General features: G+C 40.0%; 1 protein-coding gene across 2 annotated transcripts in view; it reads left to right on the plus strand.

Moving 5' to 3' along the window:
* Nucleotides 1-2,702: 2,702 nt before the first annotated feature.
* Nucleotides 2,703-17,516, plus strand: part of ptprz1b (protein tyrosine phosphatase receptor type Z1b) — a 39,019-nt gene continuing 24,205 nt past the window's right edge. For both annotated transcript variants that reach the window (XM_088282588.1, XM_088282597.1), the window contains exons 1-2: nucleotides 2,703-3,086; nucleotides 15,149-15,217. In XM_088282588.1, coding sequence (XP_088138714.1) covers nucleotides 3,029-3,086; nucleotides 15,149-15,217 — 127 coding nt within the window. In that variant the 5' untranslated portion in view covers nucleotides 2,703-3,028. The remainder of the gene's footprint in view (nucleotides 3,087-15,148; nucleotides 15,218-17,516) is intronic.

Raw genomic sequence — 17,516 nt, forward strand, 5'->3', positions numbered from 1 at the left:
AACACTCGCATACACTTAAAGGTCTCATAAAAAGCTCTCACACATTTACCAACAAACTTCTCACACTTACCAAAATATGTTGAACAACTGGCATGCCCCAAAATTACTCTTACATGCCTAAAAAAAAAAAACTCACACTCACGAAAGAACCTCTCTAGTGTAAAACATAACCCTGAAAGGCCCCCCAAAATCTAACATATACACCCCAAAACTGCTTGCGAAAAACATTTACAGCAAAATATCCTCTCACATAAATCTAGAATCCTGTCACCGACCAAAAACTTTGGTTACCTGAAACACACTAGGAAACATCACACAACCCCCAAAAAACACTCCCACTCCTCAAACAACATCACACATAGACTAGAAAAACTCCCAATTTCAACCAAATTACATTTAGAGCACCCCAAAAAATTCTCGCATCCACCAAAACACACTCTCACAATTAAGAAATAACTTTTACAAAAAAACTATTATATTCCTAAAAACCTCAGTCACCAAAAACCTTGGTACAACGACAGACCTCCCTCTCATGCAAGAAAGAACTTACAAACTCACCAAGCATCTTCTCACACACACAAAAAAACTGCCACATAATAAAAACCTTGGTTACCCCAATGCATACCTCTCATACTCATAAAACAACTTCTCACAGTCACTAAAACATTTCATTCTCGCCTAAAACTCAGTAACTGAACTAAAAATCACTCTCATGCACATCAAGAAATTCCTTTCCCATGAAAACTTGGCAAAGATTAAAAACTCTCACAATTAAAGAACCTCTCACATGAAAAACAACCTCTGACTCCCACACACACAAAAGAAATCTCTCACACATCAAAAACCCTCTTACACTCACCAAAATATCTCTCATGGTGGCCATAAGACCTCTCTCACACAAAATAAAACTCTCTCACTGATACACTAAGACATTTTTTTGGTGAGTGAATGCTATTTTTGCCCGCGTAATATTTTTCTCTACAAATGTTTGTATTGAAATGTGCCAAATTCAACATGTCGCTATTTCATGAGACAAATTCAAGCACTTTGCAAGTGACACTCTCACAACACAGAGACCGACGGTATATCCCGGAAGATGAGAGGATATTGTAACAAACGTTGGTACCAAAATGTTGGCCCTAAAATCGGCCAAAAAGGCTCTCCTGGCAAAATTAAAGGAGGATTATCTCTCTTAATTTATGATAATGAATGCACAGGGAGTAACGAGAGCAGCTTGTTCTTGTGAGACTCAATCCCGTCTTCTCACACACAAACACTTAAAAGCTGCCACTGCGGTGTGTTTTTGAACCATTGAAGCCTGTTGCATGTGAACCCGGCTCCCGACTCATTCTTTTTTTCAGCGCACACACTCGGTGCTGTTCAGTCGGGTCCTTCAGGCGAATGTTGTTCTCCAACCTTTGCCTAATCCTTTTACATTAATACACACTTTATTTCCGCTGTGGGAGAGTTTTGTCTTGTTCCGCTGTGTGGGGCTCCTCCAGTTCAGTGGACCAAGGCCATTCTTTTCGTGGCAAATTATTCATCAAGCCATACTGTGATCAGTGGGGTCTCCATGATTCTGCTGAATCCAGAGTTCCTTGAACGCATCCTCTTATGAAATGTCCTCCAAAAGAGGCTTGTGTCTCTTTCTTGAGCACTTTGCGGGGACTTTATGGTCATCTGTAGACATGGCAACTATTTTGACACATGAGCTGCTGCAAATATGCTACAATATCCCTCCGCTCTGATTTTTGCTCTATTCATTTTTAAAATATTTGGATTGTGATTGATAATTCAGCAATACTGCTCTTTATTGTGCCTGTGCTTTGTGTGAGTCTTTTTTTTTTTTTTTACTTTTTGGTAGCCGCAAATTGGGCATTATATTTATATATATATATATATATATGTATCTATATATATATATATATATATATATATATATATATATATATATATATATATATATATATATATATATATATATATATATATATATATATATATATACATATATATACATATATACATATATATATATACATATATATACATATATACATATATATATATACATATATATGTATATATATGTATATATGTATATATATATATGTATATATGTATACAGATTTTACTATTACTTAACTCATATTCTACCTACGCATTATTCAGAATGACATGTTTCGATTTGTGAAGGTGCATGAAACGTATTCCAAAGAATGTTTTGAGGTTGACTTCCCCTTTAAGTGTCGAACTCATCATTGTTTGAGTGTAGGAACCGAACAAACCGGTTGAATGTTAGCTACGTATTGACAATGCAGTATTAGAACAACTGTTAATTGCATTATTGGTTCCTGCGGGTACCATGACGTGTAAGCGTGGAGTTTGAATGGCAAGTTTGCGCCCCCTTGTGGAGAAAACATGCTAGACGTGATGGTGGGTGGGTTGCCAAACGGGGGTTTGCACAAGGCGACATTCAAGCTAGGACCGGCGCTGGATAATAATAAACAATAATAAACACCTGATGGAAAAAATGTCTTTTGATAGCATTTGTATCCAATTTAATGCCATAAATGTAATTTGAGTTGATGTCATGAAGTGGAGTTTATGCAACAGGAGCTCCGCGCATGCAGAGATGAAAGACACTGATTGGATGTCAAGTGCACGCACACACACACATGCAAATCCCCGGAGTCAGATCACCAAGACGCCCCTCATTCATTTTCATTAAGGCAGTGGGTGGCGCTCACTTCATTCCCGTTTGCGTGTTCGCAAGTGCGCGGTCCACATCCGCGCTCCTCGAAACCAGACCCGAGCCGAACCGGAGCTTCGACTGGCGGCGTCAACGCGAACGCACCGGCGCGATGACCTGCTAACGCATCTTGTATCCCCCCCACCCCCTTTCTTTTCTTTTCTTTTTTATTTATTTTTTTTAAAAAAAAGATTTTACGCACGCGACGCGCGTTTCGCTCACCCTCGAAGCGACATTCAGCCGCTTTGCGTGGCATTTTCTCGCGGGGGGGGGACCATGGAGATGGTATGGGTCCACAGAGTCATCTCCCGATTTCTTCTCCTCAGCCTCGTGGGTAAGAAAATGTAATTTAAATCGTGTTTCTTATGGACACTAATTATGATAACGCGCATTTGATGAAACTTTTTTTTTTTTGGTTGTATTTTGTATTTTTTATTATTATATTTTATTATTATTTTATTATTGTATTTTCGAAACTGTGCTGTGCGATTGTGCCCAGATGCAGACACATGTTGAAGAGTGACTGTCGTGATGCTTGTGCAGCGAGCATGCAGTCTGCAGTTTGCTGCGGTGCATGTTGAGCTATTTTGCGCCATGCAGTCACTTTGAGCAGACCCAACTATTTTTTTTTTTTTTTTTTTTTTTAATGAGCATGTTAAGCGCTGAACTGGTAGCTGCGAAATGATTCACATGCAGCATTTGAGCTCACTGTCTGTCTTCTGCTTGGAAGCATCTGCATTGGCCATGTTATTTTTTTTGTTAATTTGACACTCATCTGGAAATGGAGCGAGAGACACTGCGGGTCGTCTCTTAACATGTATGTAGAACAGAACTTATGTGCTCCAAAAGGCCTTTTGGTGTCATAACCAAGCCCATACTCGCTTTTGTATGTGTTAGGGGTCTTCGGAAAAACATTTTCAATCGGAAAATTGGTTTTAATTTGAAACATGTGAGTGCACGTCTAATTGAAAATATACATTGTCTAATTTGAATGCGCTAATTTCATTATCGTTATTATTGTTCCCAGACCGTGAGTGCATATGCAGTGTTATCTGGGGATTGCTTTTATAAACTATGATGTATTAATTAGTGCTGGAGTCTTCAATATATTGTCTTCCTTTTGTAATCTCGGCTCAAGGGCAACATTTTGTCCTTCACTCTCGCTTTTTCAGAGTTATATTTTCCATTTTTGAATATCTAGACTTTCTTGACTCCACTTAACTCACTTACTGCCATTGACGGCTCAAGACGTCAAAGATCCATTTTTTTTTTTTTTTTTTTTTTTTTTTTTTTTTTTTTTACTCGGCTGGTAGTGAATGAGTTAACAGTCATGCATACGTATGCTTTTTTTTTTTTTTTTTTTTTTTTACTTGAATGACTAAATTCAACATTTCTTATGTACATTGTTGATATACAGGCTCCTGCGCTTACAAAATCAGGTGCGGCTTTCTCGTTAATGTTCAATTCAAACTGTGCTACAATGTTTCATGGTTTTTTTTTGTTTTTTTTTGGGATGTAGCGTTACTGAAGCTAGGTAACACTCAGTGGATAGCACAGATTGTGCAACAAACCTTGATATTTAGTTTTTAGCAGACACAAATTCAAAATAGTGACCGCGTTTCCATCTTGAAAATGTCAATCTCTCACTGTTTATGTCGTTATCGTATGGACACGTGATGAATCAAGTGTCCTCCTGTATTTTATGATTCATTACGCGAAAATGCACACATTTCTGAGTTAGTCACATGTTCAAGACGTCATTCCAGATTTGGTTTGGAGTAGTTCTAAACTGAGAGGCATCGGTCCCTGCAGCGATATGACTGCACTGTTGTCCGACCATCTGTCTCGCAGGATGCCAAGTCGGCGCTCCAAAACAGTTTCTTCGTTTCGCTCGCGCGCTTTCACACGTGCGGCAAACACGCACGCATTTAAATCTGTGTGATCTTGCGGATGCGCTGATTGTGACCTTATTTGTCCAAACACAGTCTGCCTCGCCTTCGGGGAGATTTGTTGTTGTCCGGTCATCCAAAAGAGCATTTGGGAGGACGAGGAGGTCACTGATGTTGGATGACAAGGCCTAGCTCGTGAACTCCACTCGGGTGTATCGCTGAATCATGATTTAAACACTTGCGGGGTCAGAATGAATGCGAATGTAAGAGATTGAATTGGATTGACCTGTCCAGGTTGTAACCTGCCTCTTACCTAAAGTCAGCGGAGCTGTGAGCCTCAACAGAATAAGCTAGTGAAATGGGACACAGGCTCCCTCTCGTGCAGGGGTGTGCAAACTTTTTGATTGGCGGGCCACAATGGGTTCTAAAATTTGACCGAGGGGGCCGGACCAGGAGCAGATGAGATGGAGTGTTTTGGTCACCTCACTTCATCGGAGAAAAAAAAAAAATCATTTAGTTTTAAATGAAAGTGAACAAAAGCATGACAAGAAAATGTCTTTGAAAAAAAAAACACAATATTTAGAAAATAAAACATTAACTAGGTTTATTCATTTAATTTTTTTAGAGTTCGGCGGGCCGGATTAAAACGTTTAATGTGGCCCCCGGGCCGTAGTTTGCCCACGCCTGCTGTAGTGGAACAAAAAATACAGTTCAGTTATATTTCACTTTGAACGTCTCTTTGAAGTGAAAATAAATGCCTTTGAAATCTGACGCGGCTTCATATCAGCTGTAAAATATGGATGAGTTTTTTTTTTCCGTTGCTTCGGAAATCACAGTCTTTAAAACCTTAATGATCCTTTCTGATATCAGCCGCCGATTTACTCACTGCGCCATACGCTTTGCGACCACATGTTCTCTCAGTTGTGACCACACCTGCTTGCTCGTTATTCCATATGTGCGATTCCCCAGTCTATCGCCAAGTAATTCCAACGCAATCAGATATCAGATATTCGTGCTTAATTCTGCTCAAAGACAAATCAACTAATCACAGCCTCAGTTTTTGGTTGTTGGAATGTTTTAGGACCACAAAGCCTCCCCCTCTACACCCCCTCACCCCCCCCCCCTTTCCACACGTGACACTGAATTATCGCATCGCGCTATTGATGGCTCGCTAGAGCGTGACAATTGGCGTGATGGACTCTCACGAAAACAGCCAGCATGTTATTGATCTTTTCACAACTCACAAGGCTTTCTGCCAGCCAGCCCGTGTGCGTCTTGGCGACTGTTAGCTCCCGATTGCGTCCAAATGAGATGAAAACAAATATCTAACTATGTTTATGGGAACATGCCACCACACTAGGAGCACTGGCACACTCACCAAGTGAAAGCATGAATCATTGATAGAAAGCGCCGATGACACGGGCCGGGTCATGAATAATCGTATGGATGAAATCTGTCTAGTTTGTCTGTGTTATTTACATCCAGACTATCAAAGTCATGCCAGGCTCTGTATGGATGACATGAAACACCGCTAACAGATTATTGATTAAAATTTTGATTAACTCATTTAATACCATTGACGGATAAATACGTCAAAATCCTTTTTTTTTTTACTGGCTGGTTGTGAATGAGTTAACTACCAGACGTCAGGGTGTTGCTTTCAGATGATGTCATCATTTTGGCCGACTTTTTAGTCAGAGCACATGATGACATATTATTTGTAATTTGCTTTTAAAGGGGAAGTCAACCCCCATTTTTTTTTTGCAATAAAGTGCCGTGCTTGAACTAGTCCAAACATGGCATTGTCATTAACTCATTTAATCCCGGAAACCCCTCAATCACAGTGTTTTTCTGGATTTTGACTGATTTTGCAAGAGCTGCAGAATATTGCGTTCCAATGCTATAAAAACCCAGAGCTATGGCGCAAAGAAAAAAAAAAAAAGTCTAAGACGTATAAATACGTCTTTGGGAGGCGGGGACTACATTTTTGACAATGTGTATGGATTGAATGAGTTAATATTTCCCATTTGCGCAATATGAGTTAGGCAGCAAAATCCACCCATTTTTATCCATTTCGGTGCGGCGATTTGGTCACTTCTGTCGAGTGAAAATGACATCACGATTGCTCAGGCTCAGCGCTCAGTTAACAGCCCATCATGGCTACGCTTCAGAAAACAGAGGAGCCGTGATTTGTCGTTACCTGAGCCCTGAGCAACTGTGATGTCATTTTCAGTCAACAGGCCGTGACAAAATGGCCGCCTCCCATGATGGCTAAATTCGGGTTGATTTTGCTGCTTTACTCATATTCTGCAAACGTAATATTAATCAGAATGTCATGTTTAGACTGGTGAAGGCTCATGGAATATTTTTTTTGCATTTTTTGGGGGGGGGTTGACTTCCCCTTTAATCTTGTGCGAAAAAGGAGATTACAGCCGCACTAACTTTGCTGCCCCCACCCTCCTCCAACTCTGCAAACCAGCCAAATAAAAACCTTAAGTGAGGGCAATCTTGTTTGAAAGATTTACTAAAGCCTTCTTAGCTGTCTGTTTTTTTGCAATTTTGATCATTTCCTTATATAGTTGCAAGATTTTGATGATGTTTCCCCCCCAACAGAAGTGGGTTACGCTATTATAGTAACCAATGCTGGAACTGAGACAAACCACAGATGTTGTGTAAATAATTGATTTACTTTCTGCCGGGCTATTTTGCCTTCCCTCCTTTTTTTTTTTTTTTTTGTCCTTTCATTTCACCATCCCAAACATTTTTATTCAGAAGTTTGTCTCTAATCCACTTTGCAACAGCCTCCTCTTGCCCCTGCGCAGTATGCTTTGAGTTTATTTGGAAAAAGTCAGGCCGGGTCATGAGGACAGCTGCTCGTCTCCGGAAGTAGCTCGGGCAACACGCATCAAAGTTTTCGAACAAACTGCGGGTCATATGAATTTAATACAGATGTGTCCCTTTTCTCTCCTTGTGTTTTTAAAAATAATTCTTATTCATATTGAACACGGCAACTTTGGTATTCCAGCAGCACTGCACTGACAGGATGTTTTTTTGAAAAAAAAAAAAAACTTTGGAAAGGATCCGGCGCTCCCAATATGCTCATTTAAAGTGTATTTCTGCGCTTTTATTTTGACAGATGCCTCGCGAACAGCCAGCGACAAAGTTCTAACGACTGTCGCGTAACCTGGGACGGCACGCTGAACATGGCAACCCTGATAAAGTCCCGCTTTGCAATTTGTTCTCTAAAATCGCATGCGAATTTGGGCTACGATTTTTTTTATTTTTTTTAATCCGGCATCCGCCGAGCTCGTCATCGTTGTGATAATCTGTCGAGATCAACTCGCGCGTTTGACTTTCAGTGGTTCTGTGGGAAACAGACGGCGTCATTGTTTGCCTTGTCAAAAGTGACGCGGGAACCAAAACCAATTGATTGAATGAATTGCAGTGTTTGGTAACGTGTCCGCCAGGGAGGAAAAAGGTCATCTGGGAACTGTGACCAAGTGTTGCGTTGATTAACGCTCAACCCGTCCAACTTTCAAGTCAACCCCTCCCCCTTCCAAAAGCACCCTTAAAAACATGCTCACATTCCGATAGTAATCCACGAGTAGGAGCTCCGAGAATGACAGTCTGGCTCGTTTCCAGTTCCCTCCCCCTCGGGCCTTGCTCCGAGTTTTCAAGTGCCCTCAACCGGGTGGTAGCCCTTGAGAAGCGGAACAGCAAGGGGTACACATCCTTACCTCAAAGGGACGCTTGTTCCCCCTTTTTAAAGCATTCCAACACCACCTGACCTCACGGAAACGGAATGACTCATCATGATTCGGAATGCACTAGAAGGCCTCAATCCATTTTTATCAAGGCTAAGCTTGTGGAATTGAGGACAGTGTCCTTGCGCTCTATTTTGGTTTTTGGGGGCAGTGGCAAAAAAAAAAAAAAAAAAAGAGAGTGAGCGCGGCAAACAAGTGAGGAATTAGGGGGCGTGACCCTCGGCTGAAAGAAGGCGAGGAGGGGGGATTGTCGCGTCTCCGTGGTGATGGAGCGGGTCGGTTCGGGAAGCCGACAGGAAGTCGGGGTGTTCCACGCGCCATCGGGGGCTTTTTGGTTGTCATGATGCGTTGTCATGGAAACACCACTCACTTCCGACCGAATGCTGATGGGCATGATGTGATTTTTTTTTATTTTTTTTTTTATGAAGAATTGCCGCTGGTAGACCATCACAAATCGTACTAAACCATCGAGAAAATCTTTTATTTTTTTTTTTTATGAAGATTTGCCGCTGGTAGACCATCACAAATCGTACTAAACCATCGAGAAAATCTTTTATTTTTTTTTTTTATGAAGATTTGCCGCTGGTAGACCATCACAAATCGTACTAAACCATCGAGAAAATCTTTTTTTTTTGTGAAGATTTGCCGCTGGTAGACCATCACAAATCGTACTAAACCATCGAGAAAATCTTTTTTTTTTTTTTTTTTTTATGAAGATTTGCCGCTGGTAGACCATCACAAATCGTACTAAACCATCGAGAAAATCTTTTTTTTTTTTTTTTTTTTATGAAGATTTGCCGCTGGTAGACCATCACAAATCGTACTAAACCATCGAGAAAATCTTTTTTTTATTTTATTTATTATTTTTTTTATGAAGATTTGCCGCTGGTAGACCATCACAAATCGTACTAAACCATCAAGAAAATCTTTTTTTAAATTTTTTTTTTTATGAAGATTTGCCGCTGGTAGACCATCACAAATCGTACTAAACCATCGAGAAAATCTTTTTTAAATTTTTTTTTTTTATGAAGATTTGCCGCTGGTAGACCGTCACAAATCGTACTAAACCATCGAGAAAATCTTTTTTTTTTTTTTTTTATGAAGATTTGCCGCTGGTAGACCATCACAGATCGTACTAAACCATCAAGAAAATCTTTTTTTTTTTTTTTCATGGCCAACGCCGACCGTATTAGGATGTAGGACCGCTCCGCTTAACGGATGCAGGATTACTAATCGCACACACGCACGCGCCCGCAGTTTTTTTCTCAGTTTGCGCCAGGCAGATGGGATTGGTGCATCTCACTGCTCAGACTCGGCGGGCAGATTAGTGAGGTGAACTAGAACACGCCAACTGCATGCACAGGAAACACGTCGATTTCATTTGATGAGGATTTTTACCATCGGTAATTCTTGTCTCACGCGTGTCTTAGCCCGAGGCTCCGATTTGCCGCACACTCCAAAAATGTCTTATCTGCAGAAAGAAAGCTTAATCATCATTTTACACCTGTCGGAGGTTAAAGGTTGTAATTGCATTTCGATTGCGCTTTTGGGGCTAATGATTGAAATTTAACTGTGGATTTAACGTGTAAGCGGGTCAAGCTTACTGCTAATGTCGACCAAATAATGATATTCAATGTTTTGCTCATTAACGTGCTTTTTTTTTTTTTTTTTATGCAAATGAGAAACATTTCATCAGCCCAAAGATGTGAATATATGTTCCACGTATAACCAGTCAACAAACATGGAGGAAAATAGGGCAGAGTAGAAAACATACAGTGGAAAAAAAAAATAAAAATCTACACACCCCTGTTTAAATGCAAGGTGCTAAGTGATGAATCGTAGTGAGTAAAAAATCATTTGAAATATTTTTCCCACCTCTGTGCAACTCAATTGAATATTTAAAAATCATTTTGAGAGGGGAGCAGAAATAACTGAAATACTGAAATGCTATGTTTCTGATGTTCTAGTTGGCTTTTCGTGACATTTTTTGGGCCTTGGCAAGGATTTGTTTTACAGACTAACATTATTCTACTTATCCTCCTCCAAATATTATTTCTGCAGGTTATTTTACCACTTCGTAAAGACCATGTCTGGTAGTTTGGCTGCAAATCTGAAGGATTAACGTGTGTCAATGTTAGTGTTTGTCTGGAGCGACTTTTTTTTTTTTTTTTTTTTTTTCTTCTTTTCATCCCGAACATGAAGAAAGGGTTGAACTTTAAAAGCGGCACTCAAGACGCTTCAACTCGACGAAATTGTGGAGTAAAAACTCCGCTTTCATCATGTCAGGCTGTCAGAGTATTTATTCATGTGAACCCTGCGCTTTTATTAATCCGGCTGTACTTCGCTATGCAGTAAGAGAGCGAACATAGATTTTTTTTTTCTTTTTTTTTTTTTCTTTCCTCCTTCGAAGGCATAATGACGATAAACGCATGCCATGAGTCGGTGTTTACGACTGCATGGTACGTATTACCACCAGCAATGACACAAATTTAAGCCTAAAAAGCAGGTGTGGGCAAACTACGGCCCGGGGGGCCACATGCGGCCCGTTAAATGTTTTAATCCGGCCCGCCAAACTTGAAAAAAAAAATTCAATCAATAAATATTGTTAATGTTTATATATATATATATATATATATATATATATATATATATATATATATATTTTGTTGTAATAATTTGGTTCACTTTCATTTAAAATGTATTTTTTTTCTCCGATGAGTTGAGGTGACCAAAACACTCCATCCATCTACTCCTGGTCCGGCCCCTCTGTCAAATTTTACAACCCACCAATCAAAAAGCTTGCCCACCCCTGCTACATATGTGCGAAGGACGCCTCAGGCCAATAAAATGAATGTATTTTTTTGGGCTTCCATTCCCGTCGATGGCAGTGAATGAGTTAATATTTCACGAAAGTGCGTGAAAATGCAAAATTGAAATATAAAACGGGTGAGACTGCCCTGTCGTTAACCGACAGACGGACAATATGTTGCACCACGTATGTCTGCATATAACGGGGGGTGTTACATTTCACTCTGTCTTTGGATGTATATGTTGTGTGCGCACATGTACAGCTGTCCAACATGGCCTCAAACTCACACAGCCATCTCACATACGCACACACACACAGTGATAAGCTTGTCTTCATGGGTTTCAAATTGCAGCTTTTAATACTGCCCAGGCCCGGTGGAACAATGTACGGTTTGTTTAAACCTCCACTGTCCTCCACTTAACATAAAGCCTGATCCCATTAACTGGTTCCTTCTGCTGCTGGACTTGAGTGTGAGAGAGATGAAGAGATGAACAGTGAACGTCTGCGCCGCCGCCCTATCAGCAGCACTCCGTAAATGGCCCTCAAAGTGCTCATCTGGCGTGAGGTGGTTAGTTATCAAACCGCACGTCTGTATGACTTCATCTCATCCGGAGAATATCTAGTTTTGGTGGTGGTTCCGACTTCATTTTCAGTATGTCAGTCGAAACTTAACGACGAGTCTCAAGAGATAAGATTGTACGGCAGAGAATTGTCACGACTAATCAAACACGTCGGATTTAATTAAATTTTCTGCTATTCCTTTGAATTAACGCTTCCATGCCTGCTTCGAAAGTGACTGCATGGTTTGCCTCCTCGCATTGTCGAAATAATTCTTATTATATAAATAAAAACAAGTATTGCCACAGTTACCTTGAAAAAGTAGCTTAATTACTTTGCTAATTGCTTGAATTAATTCTTTTTAATGTAATGTAATGTTGAGCAGATACAGACAACCCCGCTTAGCATAATTTTTTTTTTTTTTCACAGCGACGTTTTAGAATAAAGTTTGTTTTAATTAAAAATAAATTAATAAAAATATTTTTATATTATATTTTTTTTATTATTTTTTATTATAATTAATAATTAATTAATAATACTATATATATATATATATATATAATTAAAAATTATAATGATTCTTTTCTCGACTACAATTAACATAAATACCTTTTCAAATCAAATGTGAAGTAAAAATGTGATTTTTACTTGACAGAAAATGGATGGATGGATATTGATGATAGCAAAACTCGACAGTTATCATGCTCAGTGTTACAGCGGAACAATTATATTCAGGAACCTCCTGCAGTCACACAATCTTGACATATGTTATGGAAGCTAGATAACACTCGGTTGACAGCGCATAGATATCGGCATAAACTCTAAATATTTCCAGCTTGAAAAGCAAATACGGTCTCCTTTCTCCATTGCTGTTTATCTTATTCATTACCTTTTTAGTTTTGCGCAACGCGTGTGTCTTGTCGTTTCCCTTGACTGCTTTTTGGTGAGGAAACAAAATGCCGGATGTCACCATCAAGTTGAAGTCTCTAACCTAATATTTGAAGAGTAACGGATTCACAGAAGACACAGCTGAACGCCTTAAAAGTTAGATCTGGGCCCCAGAGACATGTGGTCCATGGATTAGCGTGAGAGCCTTTGGTGCAAAGGGGTTATACGATACACGGAAATTCTCGCAATGCCACTCGGTATGTTTCCAGAGCGATAGACACGTTTTGGAATGCGATGAAGAAGTTAAATCATGGGACAAAAATACAGATGATGTGATTGATTTTGCGTTCTATTTTTGTTAATGATTGAGAGAATAAGTACGGTGAACGATAAGGCTCTTGGAAAACTAAATAGGATGACTTGGTATTTAGGGTTCTTTTAATGGGACAACCCTAAATCAGTTTGCGGCGCTATAAAGGAAGCTGACGGCCGATTCCCTCATTGGGCGGATTTGGGCTAAATCAGCCCCCAGGATTCCGCTAATCCAATGCTGTTTTTTTTTCGTTAGATTTCGGCCGAGACAGGCTCGATGATCCCAAAATGATCAACAATCCTACTTGCAGCATCTTCGCACAGCTTGCGCTAGTAGGATTTTGCACACACAAAAAAAAAAAAGAAAAAAGGACTTTGTTGTAATTAGTGGAAAGCTGGCTGATTGTGTTTATTTGCGGTCGTAGGAATTAGTTTGCGGCACGACTTGATTGTGGTCAAATTCACGTAGAGCATCACTCAATTCCCGTTTTCGCTTTGTCCAAAATAATATCACCCAGAAAACTCCATTCTGTCCGAAGCGTTTACATTACCGGATGTGAATTTTCAATTCCAAGCTTTGAGGTTCCAAAAAAAAACAAAAAAAAAACTGCAGGACGCCGGCTTAAACCGCAAATTCCAATTGATTGAAAAGAGCCGCCACGCTTCCATCTGTTGAGAAGAAACCTGATTTTACTGAGAGAAAAAGAACTCATGTAAACCTCAGTTCTTACTCGGTGGACGTTGAAACTGTCTAAACCAGGTGTGGGCAAACTACGGCCCGGGGGCCACATGCGGCCCGTTAAACGTTTTAATCCGGCACGCCAAATTTGAGAAAAATTAAATGAATAAACCTTGCTAATAGTTGATTTTCTAATAATGTGGCGTGTCAAAGACGGACATTTTGTTGTAATCCTTTTGTTCATTTTCTTCTAAAATTAAATGGGGTTTTTTTTTCTCCAATGAGGTGAGGTGACCAAAACTCTCCATCCATCTGCTCCTGGTCCGGCCCCTCTGGCAAATTTTCGAAACCATTGTGGCCCACCAATCAAAAAGTTTGCCCACCCTTGGTTAAACCAACGACGAATTCCAGAAGACAAAAAAATGACAGCAAACATGATCCAAAGCGCCACAAGGGGAATCCTTAAAAAAAAATAAAACGGGTACATTTCAAAGGGGAATCCCCCAAGTTAAACAGTGACTTGCCTTTCATTGGCGTGTCACATGAGATAAGGCAACAAGACGATAACCACGAAACTTTAACGGGGAGGAATAACGGTGAGATAAGTGAATGAGGGCACATGAAAAGAGAAGAAGAAACCATGTAGCTGCAGCCTTGCAGCATCGCTAATTGCCTCATTAACATCCCACAGCCGTGTTTCATGTCATGTATTCCGCACACCGTCGAGGCCAATTATTACCCGTTGTTTCCGCTTTAGCCTCTAATACGATGGTAATTTAAAGGCGGAACGGCATTGGAATGATTCTATATTCAACGCACTCACTAGCTATTGTTGTTAGATATTAAAAACACGCCACACGCACGAATTTTTAAAAACACTTAACTCGTTTACTGCCATTGACGGCTAAAGACGTCAAATATCCATTTTTGTTTTTTTTTTTACTCGGCAGGCATTAAATGAGTTTTAATAAGCAGCTCAGAAGTGATTTGGGTGTTATAAGTGCACGTTATCTTTTTTTCACCCTGTCGCGGTAAACAATAGGATTATGCTGACTCCATGTTGTGGATGCGGCGGGAAGTTGCCTCTGACCTAAATTTGACTCTGTTGAGTGCTTGGAAGTTGGAAAGGAAGGTTTGTACACATTAAAAGCGAGTCTGTTTTATTTACCTTATTTTTGTTTTATTCATGTTGATGTGGCCTCCCGTTGCATTATTCAGGCATCCGTCATCATGAGCTTGTTTTGCTATTCTCTTGATGTCGACTCTTCCCTCCCCGCCATCGTTTTCATGCCATGACTCGCCTAATTTGCCTACTTCCTCATGCGCATCCCAACCATGACATAATGAAATTGCCTCAAGTATCGCGGCGGATGCATCAGTGCGTGGCGACTGAATTCAAAATGTCGCAGTTGGTCAGATATTCACATGAATTATTTGAAAAGCTCAATGACTCGTACAAAAACATCATTAACCGTCTTTTTTTTCTTTCCCGCGCAGTCGGAACAGTGGAACCTTTGGCGCGGAACTTGAAGAAACTCCAGGAAGATATCGACTGGTCGTACACGGGTATGTACCGCGTCGGGGGGGGAATAAAATAGACAGCGAGGCCTTCAGCCATTAATTTTGCACAACACAAGCTGCTGCACGAACCGCCACATTTTCCACCAAACTGTTCACTCATTCACGACCAGCCTAGTAAAAAAAATTGATTTTGACGTATTTATCCGTCAATGGTATTGAATGAGTTAAGAGTTCCTGACAGGCAAATAAAAACACATGACATTTAAAGGTGATCCGCTCCGACAATTGAAAACGTCCAACAGTGACAAAAAAAAGCCTCAGTGACAAGCCGAGCGGATGCCAGTCTCAGATCGGTTGATCTGTAGGAATTACCGTATCTGTCAACATCTCCCATAGGAGAGCCCTGATCTGCCTCGGGCCATATGCTCGGATGACTGCAGCTAACTCCGCACGGAGCCCTGCTGCGCTAAGCTGGCCAGAAACAAGAGTGGTCAGAAGCAGACGAATCATAGTCGCCGTTGCCGGTTGGGGGAGATTATGGCCTCTTACTGGTAAAGGAGAATCGGGTCTGAAGGGGTCATCACCGGGCTAATGGAGGGCTGTTAAACGTATTAAGCTTTTGTGAATTTCTACAGCATTCAGTTACAAACAACTTTGTGGAACTTATTTTGTGTCGCTATTGGCAATTATACTCGTCAATTTTTCAACAGGGGTGGATAGGGGGAAGCGTCTGATGCTGCTCCACTGAACATTTGAGTGTGCAACCAAAGTTCTACTGCTGATCAATTAAAAAAAAAAAAAAAATTGGAAAAAAGGCAGACTTTACATTTTGTGGACTGGCAAATACATTCGAACGTACTCGTGAATACGTTCCAACTTACATGTAGGCTAAAACGAAGGGTGGGCAAACTACGGCCCGGGGGCCACATGCGGCCCGTTAAATGTTTTAATCGGGCCCGCCGAATTTGAAAGAAATTAAATGAATAAACCTTGTTCATGTTTTATTTTCTAAATACTGTGTTTTGTTTTTTTTCAAAGTCATATATATTGTTGTAATGCTTTTGTTCACTTTCATTTAAAATTAAATATATATATTTTTTTCTCCGATGAGATGAGGTGACCAGAACACTCCCATCCATCTGCTCCTGGTCCGGCCCCTCGGTCAAATTTTAGAACCCATTGTGGCCCGCCAATCCCAAAGTTTGCCCATCCCCTGTGCTAAATGATACAAATGTAGCATTTTTCTCCGCATAATGCCATGAGATACGGACCTCCGCATTATGCAATTGCTCAAGTTAAAAAAAAAAAAAAAAGCTGTATTTTTAGCATTTAGCCTACATTATACCAAAATGTTCATAAAATAAGTACAATATGATTTTATGCCTGCAGTGCATGATTTACATTCTGCATTTTTTTCCCCATAATACACGTATGCAAATCAAATGCTACATTTGTAGCATTTAGCCTATAAGTACATCTAAACGTACGCATAAGTATGATCACGAGTACGTTCATACGTCTTTAAATACCTCCAAACGTACTTGAAAATATATTCAAACGTACGCACACGTGTCTATGCACTTATTTGCAAGCGAAACATTTTTACTCAAAATTACACGAGAGTGCAGTCTTTTATTTGGTCAATTTGGTGCATGTCTAATCATTGAACTCAATATCATGCGGTCCTTAAAAATGTCAAATTGCTCGACAATGGCTGTCAGTGAATGAGTATAATTATGGGATGGCATGTTGGCTTGGATTTGCAATGCAAAGATTACTTTGAAGCACAATGTTATCCAAGCTCAAGCTATTTTTATCACCCCCCCCCCCCCCCCCACACACACACTAAATGCACATCACAGGGATTAGAGATCAACAAGGTCACACAGCACAATAACGTAGAGACTTTTGAAGGAAAAATCTATTCCAATTTTTTTCCATTTACTTATTTCAACAAGTTCAACCGATTAGTCGACTAGTCGAATTTACTACTCCACTACTCCACATTGACATTTGAACCCTTTAAGACTTTTTATATATATAGAATTAGAATTAGAATTAGAATTAGAAATCCCTTTGTCATTGTACTCAAGTGTGCAACGAGATTAGAGGGCTCCCCTCTCCAGTGCAAAACAACAATAATACAGACAAATATATAAATTAGATAAATACAGCTCCATGCTGCAACAAAATACTCATATGTCCATGGCATATTTTCAATTGTTTGATTTTAATGTTTCTCCGCCTAAATAATCTTTATATACCTCTATTAAAACGACAACAAAATGTTCTTAACTCATTCAATCCATGAGACATGCAGTCCCCGCCTCCCAAAGACGTATTT

Source organism: Idiotropiscis lumnitzeri, chromosome 2, assembly GCF_059441095.1.
Source record: "Idiotropiscis lumnitzeri isolate Australia: NSW breed Sydney's pygmy pipehorse chromosome 2, RoL_Ilum_1.0, whole genome shotgun sequence".
In the NCBI taxonomy this organism is placed as follows: domain Eukaryota; kingdom Metazoa; phylum Chordata; class Actinopteri; order Syngnathiformes; family Syngnathidae; genus Idiotropiscis; species Idiotropiscis lumnitzeri.